The following is a 20,814-nucleotide window of genomic DNA, read 5'->3' on the forward strand; positions in this document are numbered from 1 at the left end:
CTAAGCCGCCGCCAGCGCGCGCGCGCGGACGTGCACGCGCTGCACCAACCGCCGCCGCTTGGCGCAGTTCGCATCCAGCCGAGCGCGGCTGTCCCTGCGCTCTTCGCCCCGCGTCCGTTCCCTGCCATCCATCCATCCGTCCGTCCACCCGTCCCTCCTCGGCTGACGCCGGCCCCCCGGGCCGCGCTCGCGGTGAGCGAGAAGGGGCCGCTGCCGCCAAGTCGGCTTGGGGAGGGGGCGCGCACGGGGGCGGGTGTCTGCCTGTGTGTGGGAGAGAACGGGGGGGCGCCGAGCCAGCCCGGACGGCTGCGGGGGAAGGTGGGTGGTGGAGGGCCTGCCCTGGCTGCCCGGCACGGCCTCGCTCCCCTCCCCGAAGACGGCTGCGAGCAGCGGCCGTTGAGCCCTCTCTTTAACCGTCGTTGGGGAGCGGGGCCGGCCGGCCTGCCCGCCCGCCGGCGGTGCCTGCGGTCCCAGCCGCTGCCCTGGGCTCCCCGCATCCTCTCCCGGCGGCAGCCGGGCTGTCCCGGTGTGCGGGGGCAAGGGGAAACATCCCTTCCCATCCCCTGGCTGCCAGGTGTGCTGGATAGATCGGGAGTGAGGGGCTGCGACTCCGCCTGCCCGGCCGGCCGGCGCTGGGTGACCCCTGGGGCTGCCTTGCGGTGACATGAAGGCGGCGGGCGTACCGTTTTGAAGCGTCGGTTTTACCGGCTCTGCTTGACGGTGCGACTCTTAAAAATCGCGATACGTGCCTTGCTGCCCGAGCTCCTTCCGTTTTGCGGATCTGCATTTCTTAAACTCGGGCTGTTAACTTGCGTACCTGCGGGGCACTCCTCCTTTGTGTTTTCTGTTTATCCCTGCTGGTGTAGGGAGTATGAAGTGTTAATCACTGTCTGCATTTTTTGTGTATGTATTTGAGTTTTTGCCAAGCTCACGTCTGAATTAGTTTGAACTGCATTTTTCCTCTCGTTAAGTGGTTACCGAGTACATATAGCAGATATCAATGATTTTTAATGGAGCAAGACAATATGCTGTTTAAACGTGTGCATTTCCATCCAACAAAATGACGTCATAAATATACCTGTGTTTTGGCTGCACTTTGTATGTGTCCATCATCTGATTTTTTTTTTTTCCAACCAAAATTCCATTGTTGTTATGAGAACGAATTTGTTAGCCATATCCCATAATGGTATATGGTATTATTTAGGATACCGCCAGAGGAGAAGATGATAGATAATCCTACAGGACTCCGTTTGTTTGGGGGTTTTTTTGTTTGGTTTTGTTTTTTGTACTTTATAATAGCATTTCTCAGGACAATTTTGAATACTGAGCTCTTCATGTTTGCAGAATATATTGAAAGAGGAAAAAAGTGTAGTGTTATACACATTTTAAGAATGTACAGATATTCATTAGTCAAAACGAAAAATCGTAAGTCACAATATGCCTTCACTTTGTGTTACTGAAAGTGTGGGCATGTCAATCATTCTGTAGATACCTAACCATTGTTTGCATGCATACTAGGCAACTAGCTCCAGCCAGGGCCCTCAGTTGTGCCTTCTCTCCTAGCCCCTGCTATAGTTTCTTTGCATCCCAGAACATACAGGAATGTAAAGAATTTTGCCATCTCCTACAAAAATCAAGGAAGATCTCTTTACTTGAGTGAAGTGAGGGAATGATCTGTGAGGTGCTCTGTGAAAATGTATTACTATGATTTAGTAGAACATTGAACTGATAAGCTAAAGTTAAAAAGTTTCTAAATGAACTCAGGATGTCAGGAACTTTGAATTAAATGCTGTGTTATCTGGTGTTATTCTTAATTACAGTAGGAACACCTATATAGTGCTGAAAGGCTCTCGTAAGCAATTACGGTATTAATTTTTAAGCTCAGAGCATAACTTTTCAGTTAAGCATATAAAAAATGTTTGGGTTTTTTAATGGCCTGTAAAAGAGGTGGTGTTTGAACTTGTCTTATTCTTAGTACTTAATATTTTGGTTTGTTACAAAACTAAGTTTATTTCTTTCTTATTATTTACTTGGAAGACATACATGTAAAATGTTCCAGTTTCGCAGTGCAGAGAACTTTTTGTACCTTACCCCTACTTCCAGCATTTCTTTCCAGTAGTGTCAAGTTGTGATCAATTATGGGGAAATATAAACTGCACTTACTGCATTTGACACCTCCTTATGTATCTTGAGGCCCAGAATAGCCCTTCGTTGCATTGCAAGCTTTATGACTTGGTCTCTGCCTCAGAGAACTTGCAATCTAGATCGGATAAAGCTGAGAGCATTTTGTTCAAAGCCACGCTGGGAACCTCTGTCAAAGCTAGAGGTTAAATTAGTTGCATTTGTTTCTCTCTTCCTGGAAGATCCTCACATGGTTAATAATCCAGTTCACAACTTTCTTCTTTTCCAGTCTTTTACATCTTAAGTAATTCGAGGAAATGGCCTCAAGTTGCGCCAGGGGAGGTTTAGACTGGATATTAGGAAATTTTTCTTCACTGAAAGGGTTATCAAGCATTGGAACAGGCTGCCCAGGGAAGTGGTTGAGTCGCCATCCCTGGAGGTATTTAAAGGACGTTTGGATGAGGTGCTTAGGGACATGGTGTAGTGGTGGTCTTGGTAGTGTTAGGTTTATGGTTGGACTCGATGATCTTAAAGGTCTTTTCCAACCTATATGATTCTGTGATTCTGTGAAGTGCAAGATCACAGCATATAGGAAAACAGACAGTTCTTCATGGTCTGTGTGTGATCATAGAATATCTGTGCTGAATTGGAACGCTACTTTTTTTTGTTGTTGTAAAATAGCTTTGGCTTATATATAAAGTAACTTTTAATCATTGTTTATATCATTAATTGCAAATATGTTCTACGTAACTGTCTGAAAAGGGATGAAAGGACACCTTCTGGTGTGAGATTCAGTGCTGCATGTTCCATATATCCACAGTGAAAAAGCTTTCAGGCTTATACAAAACAGCGGACAATATGTTTGTGATCAAATTCAAGTCTAAAGCATATTCATTACATGTCTTCATCCCATACTGGGCAAATTCTGAGAACGTAACACAGTAGCATATTCTATCCCAATGATTTTTGCATCTGGCAGTGCTGACCAGGAGTACTTTCTTTATGAATCTTTGATCTCATTGAAGTTGCATTTTAAGGTTCTACAGTAACACAAAGATGTCGTCTCTGTAAATATCTCACTGTTACATAGGTAAGCAGAGGTTTTTTTAAAAAAATTGTAAATAAAATTATCTACTTCAAGGATAGTAAAAATGTTGCTGCTTTTGCAAAGAATGTTTCACTTAAAAATGAGGTTTTATTCTGCCTAGTTGCTATCTCATCTTGGTTGTTACAAACACTGTAGTATGTGGTAACATTAGTATTTATATTTCAGTTTGTGCAGGCAGGCTGATATAATATGAAACTGTCATGCCAGTCATTGAGGACAGAGCTTAAGCACACTTTTTGGGGATTTTTTTTTTTTAATTTTGATGGAAATTTAATTTTTTTCTTGTGTTTATATTTCAAGGGAATTTCCAAGTAAAGGATACTAGCTTCCCCTTCCTAGTTAAGTATTTTATTGTTAGCAGTTTCTTTCAGCTTTGCAGTAATGTAATTTGACAACATGCATTAACCACCAGAAGCTGTCCTGAGTCACTCTTTTCCCAAAACTAAGGGACACTTCCTCATTGCTGCTATCTGTACTGAGTGAACGGATAAGAATTTTAACTGAGGAACCGGCCCATTTCTTTATCCAAAGTGCTTACGTTCAATACCAGAAATGTAAATATGTGACGTAATGATAGAAAAGTCTCCAGTGTACCAGGTGACATTTTTGTGTTGGTCTATGCGGCTGAAGCCAGCACGTGCTAAGCCAGTCTTAGGCCATGTCTTTAGGTTCACATGTCTTTTTTTAGACTGCATAACTGTCTCATCAGGAAATGTACTTCTTCTGGATTGATGGTTATGAAAGACCTTTTAAAGGAAATGTGTAAAGGATTCTTTGCAAAATTCTTTCAAAAAAGTGCTTCCAATAATGAATTGTAGCTGAGGTTCCATTAGAAATGGAAGTAATTGTCTCTCACTTGGCTAACAATAGAATTTAGTTTGTGATGTGAACTGAAGTACAAAGATTTAAAAAAAAAATTACATGGTGGTGACTTAAAGCTGTTCATTCCCCAAATGAAAAGTATGCATATTAACACAAACAAGAAATCTGTGAGGGTGCTTTACAGTTTTGTCGTGTCCTGTATAGGCGGTGCAGACATGCTGTTGTGTGCTAGGGCTGAACAGATATATCCTTCAGACAGATGTGATCTCTGTGTTCGTTAAAACTCAATAATGCAAGTAGATTGTGTTTGGTGACTGAGTGAGCATATGCTGCTTTGCTCAGCTATATCTAATTTTCTCCTTCGCAACATCTCATGCTATGAATACCTTTGTGGGGAATTTTGTACAACTAGCATTTTTACCTGTTTTCTAATAAAATAGCCAAGTCTTATATGCAAATTAAATTTATGGATGCTGGTCTATTTTGGTACATGTTCATCAGTTCAACAATATGGAGAGTCTATCAAGTAAAAAAAGGTTTCTTGTTTATATACACTATATTTAGAACTTTTGGGGTATTCCATATATGTATTTCTCAGAATAAGTATATTTCTGTTCTTTCTTGTCAATCTGAAGATATGTACTAGTCTCAGATCTTATATTCATGTATCCATTCTAAAGGTAACCAAATTATTCACCACTAATAGATCAGGATGCATTTCATGCTTGAATACATGACTATGTGCTTTTGCTTTGACTTTTAAATCTTGGAAAGTTGTAAGAAAATATAAATACACCTGAGGCAGATCAGTGCCTGGAAAGAAACCTTTTCAAATGGAGAACATAGAAAGATGAGGGATTGCTCATTGGGGAAATGCTTAGTACTTTCTAGAAACATACAGGAAAAGCTTCATCTGCTTTCTCTCATCTCACATAAAAAAAGATAGATGGAATTGCTATTCAGAAACTTTGGTTTCTGTGGTATGTGTCTAGAAATAAGTTCAACCAAGGATGATGTGGCTGTAGAAGAGTCTGTGCTGCTGGGAATAGATATGCCAAGTGTGGCAGGCACTTGTGTGGGATATGCCCATGCAGATTCCAAAGGGGTGCATTCTTGGATTAGACAGTTACTTCTTTTCAGTACCTTGAAATAAGTTAAGGTCTTCACGTACATAAGAACTTCTTGTGTGCATGTATCCTAAGTTTTTGATGGGACTGATCATTTTAACAGTAAAACTTACTTTATGGACTCTTAAAGTATTCTTTGTTCTCACTGAAGTTCCTTTGTAAACAGAAAAAAAGGTAACTTAAAAAAAAAAGGGAAGAAAATGCTCAAATGAGTACAAGGAAAGATGACATAATACTGGAATCAGATGATTCATAGTAGATCATACAGATATAACTGTTGACACATTACAAAAGGGCCAAGTCCAAATAAACTGCAGATTTCCTTTCTTGTTATCTTTTTTTTTCTTTCTTAGAGATAAAAAAAATATGTAAGCTGCACTGAAAAATATTCTCATTTGAATGGCTCTTGACTCCACCTGACAGGAGATCTCGAAGGCATTGAATTTACTATCTTGCATCTTAGATGGAAAACTAGACATTCGATTTTATTCATTTTTAATCACCAGTTTAGTGGGCAATGCATTGCATTTGTACCACTGGTGTTTCTCTAATATCTGTTAACTGCTTGGATTCTTGTACCATGCTATTATTACTTGTGATACAGTTTTTTCATTATTTTTATTTTTTGGATGGCTGGTAATTGCAGGTAAAAGCAGGTAACACTGCCTTTTAGTCTTTTTCAGCATTTTTGAGCAGAACTTGATTTTTAGTTGCACATAATGTTGCTAAAATGGAAAATTTCATTCAAAGTTATATATTAGCCACCTTCAGCCTTTATATGGAAAATTTTAGCAAGTATATTCATTTGGTATAACAAATGAAACTTGATGGTATGTTTCCGCTCTACTAGAGGAAAAACTCTAGCTGTTTTCTCTTAGAAAAATTCTCGTGTCTTTTTCAGAAGGGACTTGAGGCAGATGGTCTTCATTCAGTATGTCTACTGTTATTCATGTCTAAATTTATTTTATTTCAGTAAAGTTATTAGCCTTTGAATTAGGTTTAAAAGTCCATATTGAGAATGGATAGACTTTTGCAGTTAAAAGTAACAGGGATGCTGTATTGACTGTATTTTACCACAAGCTGGAATAAGCAGAGCTTTATTTCCAGTTTCACTAAGCAGATGCTTCAGACCAGGGCTAGGATCAAGAACTCGCACACAGGAAAGTCTTTTTGGTCCCAGTCTGATTTTGGTAATCTCTATAGGAGAATTGGGAACTCTTCTACTTTGTTTGCACCGGATAGACAAAGTGTAAAAAGTGCATGAAAATGAAGTGTGGTGGAATTTAGGAGTTGGGAGTTGAGGCTTGGGGAGAAAGGACCTTTCCCAATGTCACGATGCGGTGTGAGACTGAGAACTGTGGTGCTTAAGTCTTAGTTGATAGTAAGTAAGTAAAGCGATCTGGGGCTAGGTGGAGTGAGAGAGACATATGGGACATGAACAAAGGTTGTCCTATACTTGCTATATCTATTAGGATATGTTAGTTAGAGAAGGATTTGTCTCATTTATTCATCTTAGCATATTTATGCTGATCTTTGAGTAAATTGTGTTTGTGTACTGATAGGAGCTCATGTCTATAGGATTTCTGCTTCCTTCTTTCCAGAACTTAGAATGACATGTACTGATCAAAGCTGGGAAACATCCTGTAGCTGTGTTCTGGCCACGCTTGTTCTACGGTTCCTATACATTACAATCAAATCACTTAAGTGTGATTTTCACAGGCAATCAGACTATTTTTTTTTTTTTTAATGACGATCTGGGATATGTAAATCTGATTAGCAGCTACAAATGTAGCCTATGGAAGCAATGTTTTGAGTATGCAAAGATGTAAAAAATGGAGGGAAACTCTGCAAAGTCAAGTTATAACTGTGCTAAAAACCCCTGTATTTTTAATTCCTAATCTCCTGGCCTGAGTTTTCCCTTGCACAGGTGAAAAAAATAATACTGCATCTTTGTGATGCTGTAAAATTAAATGAATGCAATCAAATATATTATGAAGGTTACTATAGAAAAGTACCATTTAAAAATGGAATCATACTTCCCATCAGGGGATTTTGACTAATGAGCAATGGGATAAGATGTGTAGACCCACAACAGAGGAAAAAAAAAAAAAAGAACATAGGATGATGACTGATCTTTGTCAGCAGTATTAACTTGTATGGGGCTACTGAAAAATCTCATATGTGCTTTCTGAGGCTAAACCACAGTAAAATCTACCCACACCAAAGAGCTGCATTAAGGTTGCATGAAAAACATTGCTTCTAATACTTCCAAATTTGGGGTATTTGCTTTTGAAAACTAAAGCTAATTTTCCTGTGTAAATTGTAAGTAAATCACATGGTACTTAAACTTACACAGAGGGAATTATATTTTATTTACCTTTATTAATATTGAGAAATAAAAGACAAGGAGGCTTACTAAATGTGCAAAGCTTATTACCTGTCTAAATCTTAACTAACTGCAGTGACCACAGTTTTATCTGTATTCTAGAAAGCCTGTCTTCTAAAACACTTTTAGAAGCTTTGAAGAAAATAATGTCAGTCTGAAATGCTGAACAATACTGAAATAGGATACAACAGAAAATTGTACACACAAAATTAACATAAAGCTAAGTCAAAAGTGTTAGAAAAGAAGCACTGTCTTACAAAGCTGGCTTCCATTCTGCTCATAACTGTGTGTTTTTTACCATATTTTAATGGAACACACATCATAAAGGAATGATGAACAAACAGAGGAAAATTGAGTGTGTTGAGTAATTCTTAATATCCTGTGAAAATACTTGTCATGTCTGCTAACAAACCCAGTAATTTTTCCTGTGAAGAGCCACATTAAATACAAACTTATTCAGTGTATAGAAAAGGGCCCAGAGATGGTAGGAGCTTATTCCAATGTTACTGCAGATGTAGCAATCCCAACACTCAATTCAGGAGTTTGTCATCAAGACTGATTTAGTTTTGGCCTTGAGTGTGTAGTTCATTAATTATTTTGGAAACCTACAAGCCATTTGGCTGCGTTCAATGATGTGATTTGTTGTCCTTGCATCAGAGCCTAATGCATAAATTTACAAAACTTAGAGGAAGATAAGAGTGAAGATGGTGGTAGGATCCTAAATTATTTTTTGGCTTGTAATTCAAGAAGTAGTCCTCTACGGTCTTCTGTAGCAGACACAAGTAACACCATGGGGGTGGGGAGAAGATGCATGGATTTAAGGTAATGAGAATGTGTCTATGTTGAGGGAATATTAATGGTCCTCAGAGAATGTCTCTCCCATTTAGGGGTAGAATTGTTTCCTTGTACTACTACACTTCCTCAGTTATTTCACCTATCCATGACACTATTTAGAGAAGTAAAGACATTTCAAAATTCCTCAGATCAAAAATTAATTCTTATTCTCAGTCATGGAGCTAGGTATACAATAAGCTTTTATGTATTGTCCATACATCCAAATTATAGTGCTTTAACAATTCAGTTTAAAGAAAGTAGGAAAATTTCCACAGGAAAAAAATGTTTATTTTAGTGTGCATTGTTTTTTGTATGGTTCAGTATAAACTTGACACCAGGTCAATTGCCTCTTTACTGTTATCATCCAATTTCAAAAAAGGGGGAAAATAGCCCACAAATACCAGACCCTGAAATGCCATCAAATTTGTCCTATAAAAAGTGACTAGCTAGCCCAGTGAAACCATCAGCAGAGGGAGCAGGCACATGGAGTGGCAGCAGGCATTCTTGAATTAGGTGTTCAGCAGGCTGAACTAGGACTTTGAATGTTGCTACAGGTAGTAGAGTTGCAACAGTGGGCGAAAAGTCTCCAAGTGAGCTAATGTAGACTTTGCTTAAGAATCATTAACTAAATCCCTGTTTCTTTTCGTGGGAGCTTCAGCTAAAGTCACGTGACCTGATGTAAAACAAGATCATTACCTATCAGTGCAAACATATGGCAAAGTCTGCTCATGTTATTACTTATCTCAAAGAGCATAAGGGGGCTGTGACATTTCAAGCAAAGCCTATTGGTGAGGGAGTTTCTATGTGAGCTTTCTTAAAGAAGCACCTCCTTTTTTCATCATAATACTGCAGGGGAAAGTATACCAAACATTTTTCTCTAAGAGACCAGAAGATTTACTTAATTCTTCTGCTTCTATGAAAAGGGAAGAAATGCCGATACAACATTCTGTTATGGCTGTAAGCTTTGCATTTACTTGTACTGTGGAAAGTTAGTTTCCTGTTTTCTGAGATGCATTTCTCGGAAAAGTATGGTTTTGAAGATGACTTCAGTAGAAATGTTATTGCTGCCCATGAAAGGGTTCCTTCTGGAATCTTGGTGAGTTTGACAGATTTACTGCTAAGTATGGGTATATAATTTCCTATAGCATAGTTAAAATATATAGAAATTGGTTGCCTATATTTAAAATATGTGGAAGACTTTAATTAGGCATTCAACAGACTGACTTTGTTTCCCATTTTTGTTCCATAAGTGCTCTGTGCACAGAGCAGTACTAGGAGCAATCCTAAACCCCAATTAAAGTCTGTACTTAGGAGGAAAGATGTTTTTGTTTGCTTGTTTTTGCTGAGTAGACCTGATGCTACAGTGGTCCTGTTTCACCTGGTCATTTTTTGCCCCCCCCACCCCAATCTTTTCAGGGTACAAAATAGAAACTAGTAAAACACTTGCTAGAGATTTTCACTGATTAAGGAAAGCTCCTGCCTCATAAATATATATACATGCAAATATAGGCAAGATGAGATGAATTGAGGGAAACCATTGCTATGGATTTTTCTTATTTTGTTTTTCTACCTAATCTCTTGAAACAAATGCAACTTGTTTGCTGTTTACACCGTGTAGCATTAGACTGTCTTTTAATCCTCTAAATGTATCTCAAAATAAATGGGATGTATAAATATCTACTCTCTCGTAAGCTAAGATCTACATTTAAGTAACTTTTTTTGCAGTCATAGTTAAAATTCATGCCCTCTAAAGCTGTATCTCTCTGGAGCAATCTGATAGCTTGCCTTTGAGTAACTTGCACTCTTCTTTTTCTGTTGTTGAACTGAGCATTTGTAGTGTTCATATTCATGTGGGTGCACCTGTATAAAAGGTGTTGGCTTTAAGAACACAAAAACCGCAGTTTACCTTTATTAAAGCAGTACTCCAAATGCACAGAAAACACAAATTTGTGGACAGACTTTTGATTATGTCTTGCACTTGTATACGGATATTACTGAATAACATAAAAAAAATTGTTCAAGAAAACATGTTGGTTTTGTAGCAACCAAAATAACATCTTAGTTAATGGTACATAGATACAATTCCTATCCACAAAACCTCCCGCTCAGGTTATGCTAATGTAAGCATTTCGTGGTGATCAGTTTTGAAAATTTGGCTATCTATCATGTAGAGCATGTTAGATACTTAATCTGAGCTGTAGTACTGTTTAATCATTATTTCTGAGAGCCATTCTATTCCTCACTGCTGTAATGTGAGGAAGTCAACCAACATATGCAGGGTTACTTTTAGTTTAACTGATTTGAGTATTTTATAGATGGAGGCACAGAATTTTATTTTTAGTTCTTGAACTTCCAAAGTACATATTTTCTTTTCTTACTTTGTATTTACTTTTATGCTCGCTCTCTCTCAAAAAAAAAAAAAAAAAAGGCAGTTTCAGTTTCAGCCTTTTGCAGTGTTATGGCTTTGTATCACAAAAAAAATCTTTTTTATGATATAGGACAGAGAAATCCTTTCCCCCATTCCAATTACAGTTGCACTTAACTTAGTAGCATTAATATATTCAGCTATAAGAATTTTTGCAAACTAGGTAGTAGTGCATAAACATTCAAAAATCAATCTCTCTGGAGCCTCAAAAGTCACAAAAAGTGTTTTTCTGCTGTGAGACCTTAGGTATTGATAGCCTTTTAATTTGCTATCCTAGAAGAACAAGTAGTAGTGAGCTACATTAACTTTAGCTTTTATGCACAGTTCTTGAATTTGATTGTATCAGGTAATATATATACTCTGGGTATCAAAATAAATAAAACTTGAAAGCTAAACAGTGTTGTGAAATATCACTGCATTGCCCTTTCTTAGCTTCTTGTCCATCAGTCTTCTGTCTTGAATTGCAGAAATGGAAATTGGCATGCTTTTTAGGTTCTTATAGCAGGTTATGAAGGCATACTGCTCTCCGCTTTTCTCTGCTTTCAGGACAATGACATTTAACAAATGTTTACTAAGCATGAAATAGTGTTATCGAGGAAATACTTTGTCTTATGGGTTATTCTGTGATCAGGCTATTTCTATTTTATTTGCAAGAATTAACACAATAAAATTTTACACTGGTCCTCTCTATAGTCAGATTCAGTACTGCTCACCACAAGTTTTCCAACAATATACAATAAAACCTAAAGCAAAAAAAACCCCCAAAATTTTAAAATCTCCTAGCTGGGGTTCTATTGACATTTGAGATAAATTAAACATCTCATGTTTTTCAGGTACATAGTGACACTTTATTTCTATTTGATCATTTGCTGGCTACAGTTTGAACCTTCTTAAATAACATGGTTATCTTAAAAAGTGAACCATTACATTAAAAGCTGAACTACAACCTGATAAGCAATAATATACATTAGTTTCTGATCTACAATTTTTTTTACTTACAATGTACAAAACAATGTTTGCATTAAGACTTGGATCATAAAAAGCTTTCCTTATAAACATTGTTTTTAATACTCAGTAGGTTAAAAAGTTCATGACTTTTTCACACTTAGGTTATTCTGTTTATGTATGATCATAAAAGTGGCTGTGCTGTGAGCTACAGAAATGTAACTGAGATCTATAAAAGATAAGTTGCTACAGGAAAGCAAGAATATATGTAAAATAGGTGAGTGCTTCAGTCTTTTGGGGTTTTTTTGGTGATTTTCTGTGGTTAGACAAGGTCAGTTAGCATGTATGTGAGGAAAAGTAGATTATTTATCAACTGAACTCAGTTCTTAGCAGTTGCTGTGAAATTCTGGTCTTTGAAATGGTCGCTACTTAAATTATAGAGAATTCCTTGGTAATGTCCAGTTCTCAAGTCCCATTCACCAAAATGAAATATATGGAATGGAGACTTTATTAAGGACTTCTATTCCTGATTGTGCCAAACATTTCTTTTAACAAATTCAGTCTCCTTGGTGACCTGAAATCAACTTTTCTTTGTAAGCCAACACTATAGACTCCTCTTGGAAGTGGCTGAGGTACAGCCATGAATGATAATAACTATGTGTTAGAGAATTTTTCCTAAGATTGAGAATAAAGATGACTGTCACTGTAGGGGAAGACTAATTGCTGAAACAGTAAAGCGGAGATATTGCTACCTTTCTGTCTTGGGTTACAGTTCCACGAGATGCAGCAAATATCTTGCTTGTCAAAAGGAAGATGTTCAGTTCCCTGCCCCAGCCTTTTTTTTTCTAGCTCTCTGGTGCTGCTGTGTGCCTCATGACTTTCTGGTGTTTGTCATGTTCTTCTTTGTGAGCTAATCTAATTTACTAACCCACTGAAACAAACAACAATAACAAAAAAATGGGTAGACTTCTGCCAGCTGTGTCAGTGAGCTAAAATCAGCTCATTAAGAGGGTCAGATGAAGAAAGGTTGAAGTGAGACCTCCCCTTTTTAGCAAGAGTGAGCTATTATTTCATTAGCAAGCAGTCAATTTTATAGTTGTACATGAAACTACTTAGAGATGAAACTGAATTTTATTAATCACTAATGTTGATAGGGAGTCCATTCTGCTAATCTCATTAGTCACTCAATGACAGTCTGTTCTTCTTGTCTTAATCAACCATATTGTATAAAAGCTATGGGAGAAAACTCTCTAGTGTGTTACCTAGCATAGTAATTCTGTGAATAATTTGAAAACAGTTTTAAATCTGTATTGGAAAACACCCATCTTCCTTTTTAAGTCTTGTGGGGAGGAAGAAATTTTTTTTCAAAAGTCTAAATATGATTAGGTAATGTATGTTAGGCTTGAGAAGCTTGAGATGGAGAAAAATACTTCCGTAGCTGCTCTAAGTCTGTGAAGGTAATTTTAGATTTCCTGCATGTTTACAATTATATTGGTACTGTTAGATGCTACAAAAGTAGCTTCCTTTTGAATGAATGCAATATACCCTGCGTTACTGTAAGGAAGACTTTGAAGGCTCAGAACAGAAATAATTGATTAATTACCTAGATAATGAAAGCAGTATCACAAGGAATAACTCTTGTAGTGCAATATGGTTTTGTTTAGAGGCATTAAGAAAAATCCTAAACCTTGTTCAGAGGCTAATAAAAATAGATGAGCAAGTAGACAAATAAATTCACTGTAGACTTTTTTGTAGAAATATTATCCCAAAAATAGAATTTTTACAATTTAAGCCCCACTATGTGTTCAGTGTTGTGTGTTTTACTTGTTTGCAGTGGCTCTTTGTTCTCCCAAATAATAGCCTTAACTTCAGAGGCATGCAGTTGCTTGGATATATTTGAAATGAGCTTGTAGCAGTCTTCTGAATGGGAGGTGGGAAAAGACAGAATGAGGAAGGGTTGCACTTGGGTTTCCATTAGAACACCTTCACGGTTTTCCCTCCTCTTTCTATTAAAGCTCAGATGTTCTGAGAAATCTTTGGACTTCATCTCTTATTGGCAGTCATAGTGCACATTGTATTCTTAGTCTGAAAGACTTGCAGTCATTCGAAATTTATTAATTCACTTTATTTTTAATGGATTAGACAGAATGGTTGATAAGTGGTTGTACGTGGTGTTTGTTTATCTTTGACTATAGCATAATCTTCTTGTGTGCATCTTCCTTTCCTTGTATTCTGTCCTGAACTCCCAACTCTCACCTAGTAAGATTCTTTCACATAGACTACATATTGTTCTTTTTCAATTTTCTGATGTCAGGAGTATGAACAACCACAAAAAACTGTAAAAGATGTGTTTTCTCTTGACTGAAACTTTGTGAAACCTGTGGAAAGTAGTTAGTGGGTAAGATAACCCTTTACATTTAAAATAATACATTGCATGAGTGTGTAAACTTGGTTAAGACTTGCTTTTCACATATGAAAATGTAGTAGTTGGAATTTAGTGTTTATTCTTTAGCTGTAATTTCTGCGGAAATAATGGTTGTTAGCTGGTAAGTCATCTGCTTCCTGTGGACAAGAAGTGCGTTCAGGACAAGGTCATGTTGCTAGGTTCACTGTGTTTTTGCAGAGCAAACTTTACTTCAGCAGCTCTTTTAAATATAGGTACCTACAAGCTTCATTAAGTCGTTTAGAGAAGTATACATTATAACTATAGATGATACTTACTGTAGGGTTTTTTAATCAAAAGTTAATGGGAGAGTCTCAGTAACTTTGAGTAACTGGCATCCCCTACCACAGGTTGAAGACTTACTCTTCTCAGTTTTAACTTCTGAAGGTCGATGGCAGTGCTTTTTAAGAAAGGTTTTTACAAGCTCATGATTTTTATATTGCAAGAGGTTTTAGTACTTGTTTTGTGCAAATAAATTCACTGGTCTTGTGCTTTCCTTATATAGGAAGAAAACTGAATTTCTTCCATATTTATTTTCTCCGCACTCATTCTCAAACTCCTCTGTCTCCCATTAGATCTTTTGATAATTTCTTTAAGGTGACTCAGCCTTAAAAATAACTTTTTAAAATATAGAGCTGTAAAGGAAGAGTTACATGTAGTACATTCTACATAACTTTTCCTGACTTTTAAGATTTTTTTTTTTTCTGCATCCTTATGTACAGTTATCCTCAATAGAGGATCAGTTGTATTAAATAGGCAGTCTTCAGAGAATGAATTTGTCTTTTTAGCTTATCTGAGTAATTAAGCATCACTTGAATCTAGGCCTTGGGGTTTAAAAATGGCATGCTTCAAAATTTAATTTAAAAATTTAAGTAATCATAGATTCAAATTGATAAACTATTAAGAATAGGTTTTATAACTCTGAAGACTGTTAGTAATATAAGAATTGGCTCAAAATTCTGTTGGCTGTTGAAGGCATTTGTGTAAAGCTTGTTATAATAATCAGAGGAATTGATAAATGACATTGCACGTCTGTTTAGATGTTTTTAAAAAATTGGTTTTAAAAAACTTTTTGTTTTTAAAGTTTATTTACTTTTTTTTTTTTTTCTTCCTCTCCCTTAGTCTCAGACTATGAACTACGTAGGACAACTTGCAGGACAAGTCCTGGTTACTGTGAAGGAGTTGTACAAAGGCATTAATCCGGCAACCCTTTCAGGATGCATTGATGTCATTGTGGTCCGGCAACAGGATGGTACATACCAGTGTTCTCCTTTTCACGTCCGATTTGGGAAGCTTGGTGTATTGCGCTCTAAAGAAAAAGTGGTAAGTTCAGAAAGTGGGCCAAAACAAAGTTTTGAATACCAATGCATTCCCTTTTTTCCCTTCTTCTTTCCTTCCCCAGCCCTCTACAGACCCAGTTAGCAGGGTGCTTTAGTATAGAGCAGTTTCTCATATATGCTGTATATAGTGATAGTTTTGGAATGCAAAAGAGAACTTTCTGTGGTAATCTAAGGACTCTGCAAAAAAATACTGTGAAAGAAAAGCTTTGACAACTCTTGAGCTATGCAAAAAGAATAATACAAACATACAGACTTCGCAGTCTTAAAATGTTTACATGGCTATTTATTTATTTAAGTATGCTGGGAAATAAATGCCTAATGCCATTTAACTGATCCCTGATGTTGCAAGCAACTATTTTTGGAATGTCTGAAGGACAAACAAAGCATGTCTTAAGGGCTGGTGACCTGTCATAAATATTACTCCTTGTTAGCTCTGTTGAAGGCTGATATGCAGTAGAAAATGCAGTTATTAATATCCACAAGCAAATAAAAACTGGGACTGAAGCTTCATTTCTATGTGGGTGTATTTGAAAGAGAACCTGGTACAATTCCCTGTCCAGCCAGTCTGAGATTGTGGAGCTACCTGAGCAGATTGTGCTGCCATCCCCTTTCCATAGGCTTTAGTAATCGTGCCTAGAGAGTGAGTTAGATTGGGTTGTAAATTTGACTGAAAAATGGACCTGTTGTGGGGGGACTTTACATTACTGTCAGTAGGGAGTACTGTGTACGGCACTATTGCCTGTGGGTGTGCTACCAAAGGATGGATTGAGTTAAACAGATCATAAAACCTCAGGATTATATGCTGCTTTTCTAAGAAGTGAAAGAACACTGCAGGAAACTACCCCCATCTTTATATTTTGGGTGTAAAAGGAGAATAAAGTGCAACTAAAAGAGCAGTTATGTTAGGGCATTCTTTGTTAATGGTCCATACTGGGAGTTACGTGCATTGAAGTTGTAAGTTTATCACAGTAACAGAGGCTAGCAGCAGTTTTCTTGCTTCTTTTTTTTTGTTTTCATTTCCCACTTGCTAGTGTTTTTCTTAATGAGCACACTGATGACAAAAAGTTGATTTTTCCTTAACAATTCTGCAACAGATTACATTACAGTTTTTCAGCAAGGTACAAGAGAGGTGGTATAGCTGTACTTTTTCTAATATCTAAGCAAGTGAGATACACTTACAACAGGAGTGATCTGAAACTTGAGCTTGCTAAATGTCTTTAATTACACTTCTGAGAAGCTGAACCAAATTTGAGAGGGTTTCAGCCTCTGGATACCTCTAAAAAGCTGTTAAATAGTAGAAACATCTACTCTTGGTACCTGCTGTACTAGGCTGTCAGTGCAGTTTTCGGCTTTTGCTTGAGTGGATGGCTGCTGCTTCTTGCTCCATTCATCCTTGGAGTTGCCATTCTGCATTTGAGTGTTCTCTCAATAGTCAATTGAATGTTTTTTGTATTACTACATTGTGTACATGTTTTTCTCTGGCATGTTATGAGGCTAAGATCAGTTGGTAGTCTCAAGATGTATGGGAACACAAAATATGCGTATCTATGCTTCAACTCTATACTTAAGATATATACTGAAGTCTCCAGAAACCAGCATGAGGTGTAGGTACAAAATTTAGGGATGTTTGTCTGTCTAAATCAGCATAAAAAAAAGGTTGAAAAAAAGAAACTCTAAGGTAATTTTTTTTTTTTAATCATGTTACTGAATTGGAAATTCAAGAAAATAGTTTAAGAATACACTGTGTTTAGTAGTGAAATAAATATGACTTTCAGATCAAAATCATTCAGTTCTTGTGGAGAAAAAGAAAAGCTGTTATCTTAAGGATTTGGGTATAGTTCCCATGCATGTTTGGTCATCTATCTATAATTTATCATCTCCTATGACTGGGTTTCCTTGGCTAATGGTTTTATTCTCATAAATGGGCAAATAACGAAGTGGATTAGGATACATAGATACTGTCTGTCTTAGCACTGTGGTGGTGTTTTTTTTTTTTTTCTTGGCAGTCCATGTGCTAATCTTAAAATAAGTCCTCTTTCCTTTTTGACTGGCCATTTCATATCATGATAGCTAACTATGAGTATGGGTATTCATATCACAATACTAGCTGTATGGCTTGGGATGTAATTTTTTCTTTTGTACTGGCAGGAAACTAGAACTTGAGTAATGTACATATTGGATATCTCATATCAATTACAGTATTTATCTTGGTCTCCTTTTAACATAAGTGTCTAAACTGTATATAACCTGAAATGCCACTGGTGTTTTCTGCAGTAAGGCAAGTCCATTGTGTTTCTATCTGACATGTATTAAATTATTTTTAATTAGCTAGGCTAAATGCAGATATACAGATACCATTAGATAAGCAGATTTACTGAAAAATAAGGTAATTTTATCTGAATATTGAACATATTTTGTTTGGAAAAATTTGGCATGGAACTTAACTGGATGCCCAAGATTCCACAAAGAGGAGCAAGTAAAATAGTTGTGTCTTGTTTTTGGAAAGACATTTGGTTTTTTCTTTTATTTCATACATGTGGGGAAGGGTAATCTCTCTCTCCTGTGCAATGTAATCTAAGTACCTTTTTATGAGAATAAAAACATTCTTCCTCTGATGAAAGCACTACGGTTGCAGAAGGGTTGTGGTCCGATGTCATATCCGCATAAATTCACGAGCAGGAAAATGTGAAACAACGTTAAGTGAGTTGCAGAAATAATTGTGGCAAATCTCTATCCCTTTGAAACAAAGCCTGCCTCCAGGAGGCTTCCAGTTTGTTATCTTCAACTTTTGGTATTCAGGACTCGGATTCATACCAGGCCCCAATTAAGGTTGAGCTTTAAAATGAACATGAACAGTCTCAATCATTCTTCCAGGAAATAAAGACTAGATCAATGGTTATTATTTATGCTTCTAGCTGTCCAAATTAGTTGAACAAGATTCAGTCTTCAGATGTTTTTTATTTTTTTTGCAATTTTTCTTGTAGGTGTTAGGCTCTCTGCTAGGAGCATGATGTATTTTGCAGGTTAACAAAATAAAGACCGTTATTATAACAGACTTCGTTCAAAAAGCAGAGAGAGGAGAAAGAGACATGATTATACAATGGAACAAAGTTTACTCTCAGAGCTAAGTAGGCCTTGAGGTCAGTGCTTTCCCCTGTGATGAATTATTTACATTAAATTGTCTCTTTCCGCAGATTGATATAGAAATTAATGGCGATGCTGTTGATCTTCATATGAAACTGGGTGACAATGGAGAAGCTTTCTTTGTACAAGAAACTGAGGAGGAAAATGTAAGGGCTTTGTGCTTCATGATCGCTAGAATGCAGTATTAACAGAGTAATGTGTTAAAAATGCTTAATATAGTGTTGTCAATATTGTAACTTTTATGAAAGCTAGATTTTTTGTGACTGAATCTTAATGTCACTTTCATATGCTGCTGCGATGCTTGGTGCTTTGTACAATTCTGCTACCAGTGATGATAATGTAACTAATTCTTTTTTTTTTTTATTAGAGCATTATTTGAAAGATTTGTTGAATTTTTTTTTTACTTTGTTTTAGTGTATTCATTCTTGTTGACTGCAGTTATACAGATTGCAGTGCCTTACAATAATTTTTGCCCTAAGTTCTTATAGCTGGTGCTACTGACCTCTGGACTAATAAAGGTTGTCTATTTTGGCATATTTTTAATTTGTCTTATAATTTTTAGCAGTTTTTCACAATTTTACCTATGAAATTTTCACCAGTTAACAGTAACTTCTTCGACTTGAGAATTCTTCTTGTATTATAATACAGTAATTAATTTCCCAAGAACCTATTGCAGCTGGAAGCTAATGAGCCTCTGAAAAACAGGAATAATGGTTCATTTTTATTCTTATTTCCTAAGGATATGGGACCTATGTAATCACAATATTTGTCAGTCCTAAGCTTTGGTTTTGATCACTTTTGAATCTGTTGGCATTTTTCAGCAAGACAGAAGGAAAGAAGCTCTAAATACAAAGTTCCAAAAGGTTCAATGAAAATAGTTAGAGGAGAGAGAAAAAAATTTTGTCTTGGTGAAGTAAAAGATGAAGTGTTAACTTCCTGTTGTTATTAGGAATCGGAGTCTTTGAAGGAAATGAGCTTGATCCACTTTTTAGTTTAGGGCGCTACTTGTTTACTGTGAGGGATCGGAGGAAACTCTCATTTTGAAAGGAGTTAAATATAATTTAAACTGGAAGGAAAAAATAAGCATCAAGACCCTAAATTATAACTTGGGGTAGGGATTCATAACATTTAAGAGAAAGGAAGGTTGGGTTCTGTTTTAGCATACACCATGATTAAAATAAAAACTGAAAGCAGTTTTTTATAGATGTAGGCTGTGTCAGCCACGGATGGGAACTGATCAGTCTTAAGACTTCCAGAAAGCAAGGGTGATAGCCACTACCTTTGTCCACAGTACAGAGTTTTAAAGGAGCTATTGCACTTGCTTAGTATATTTTAATTTATAATAAGAGTGCCTTATCCGTGTATAATGTGTTCTGGAAAGCTGGTAGTTCATGCTGAAACTATAGATTGAGTTAGCTACAGAGCAGAGGACTGAGTTGTTTTTAGTGCTTTTAGACTTTTTTTTTCCTCAGTATTTCTGCTACTGATCAACGTGTCCTTGTGGTCACCTCTTGAAGCTATGCTTAAGGTATAAATGATAAACATTTCATCAAGTTCTCAGTGGATTCAGAAAGATTCTTTCAAGTGGTCAGTCTTTGCTCTTTTCATATGTTGATATTCAGAAGTACCACACGCCTCAATTCACATAAATCAGGACTATTATAATGTAACTTTCAGGCATAATTTTTCAGCCAGTTTTCTTTTAACTTTTTCTCTGTTTTTTAATTTTGTCTTGTTATTCTGGATTATTTATCACTAATTGTGTAGAATATTTAACTTTATTTTAGGTGCTATCGTTTGATTTGGAGGTTTTTCCCAATGCAAAAGCTGTGTGTCGTTACTGCTGTATAAGGCTGTATTTTGTTCTCCTTTCTCCACTTCTTTCTACTTTACAAACAGTGGAACAAAACTTGGTCTGTAACTGTTAACTCAATGGAAAAATTGAATTTCATATTAAATAATAGCTGTTCAGACTTTGAACACATCAACAGTAGTATCAGTGCTCTGGCTGTTTCTGATCACAGTGTAGTTCCTGACTAATCTGCTGCATAAGAGTCCTGTAAAATAACAGGCATCTTGTAATTAGTTCTATTCTTACCATGAAATTGAGCTCCATAAC

General features: G+C 36.7%; 1 protein-coding gene across 3 annotated transcripts in view; it reads left to right on the plus strand.

Moving 5' to 3' along the window:
• Window positions 1-20,814, plus strand: part of LPIN2 (lipin 2) — a 47,663-nt gene continuing 26,849 nt past the window's right edge. For 2 of the 3 annotated variants that reach the window (XM_075494430.1, XM_075494431.1), the window contains exons 1-3: window positions 9,270-9,494; window positions 15,334-15,534; window positions 18,746-18,841. In XM_075494430.1, coding sequence (XP_075350545.1) covers window positions 9,408-9,494; window positions 15,334-15,534; window positions 18,746-18,841 — 384 coding nt within the window. In that variant the 5' untranslated portion in view covers window positions 9,270-9,407. Of the gene's footprint in view, window positions 193-9,269; window positions 9,495-15,333; window positions 15,535-18,745; window positions 18,842-20,814 lie in introns of those variants that run through there. The other variant, XM_075494432.1, reaches the window with a different exon arrangement.

The sequence above is a fragment of the Mycteria americana genome, chromosome 2 (assembly GCF_035582795.1).
Source record: "Mycteria americana isolate JAX WOST 10 ecotype Jacksonville Zoo and Gardens chromosome 2, USCA_MyAme_1.0, whole genome shotgun sequence".
Taxonomy (NCBI): Eukaryota; Metazoa; Chordata; class Aves; order Ciconiiformes; family Ciconiidae; genus Mycteria; species Mycteria americana.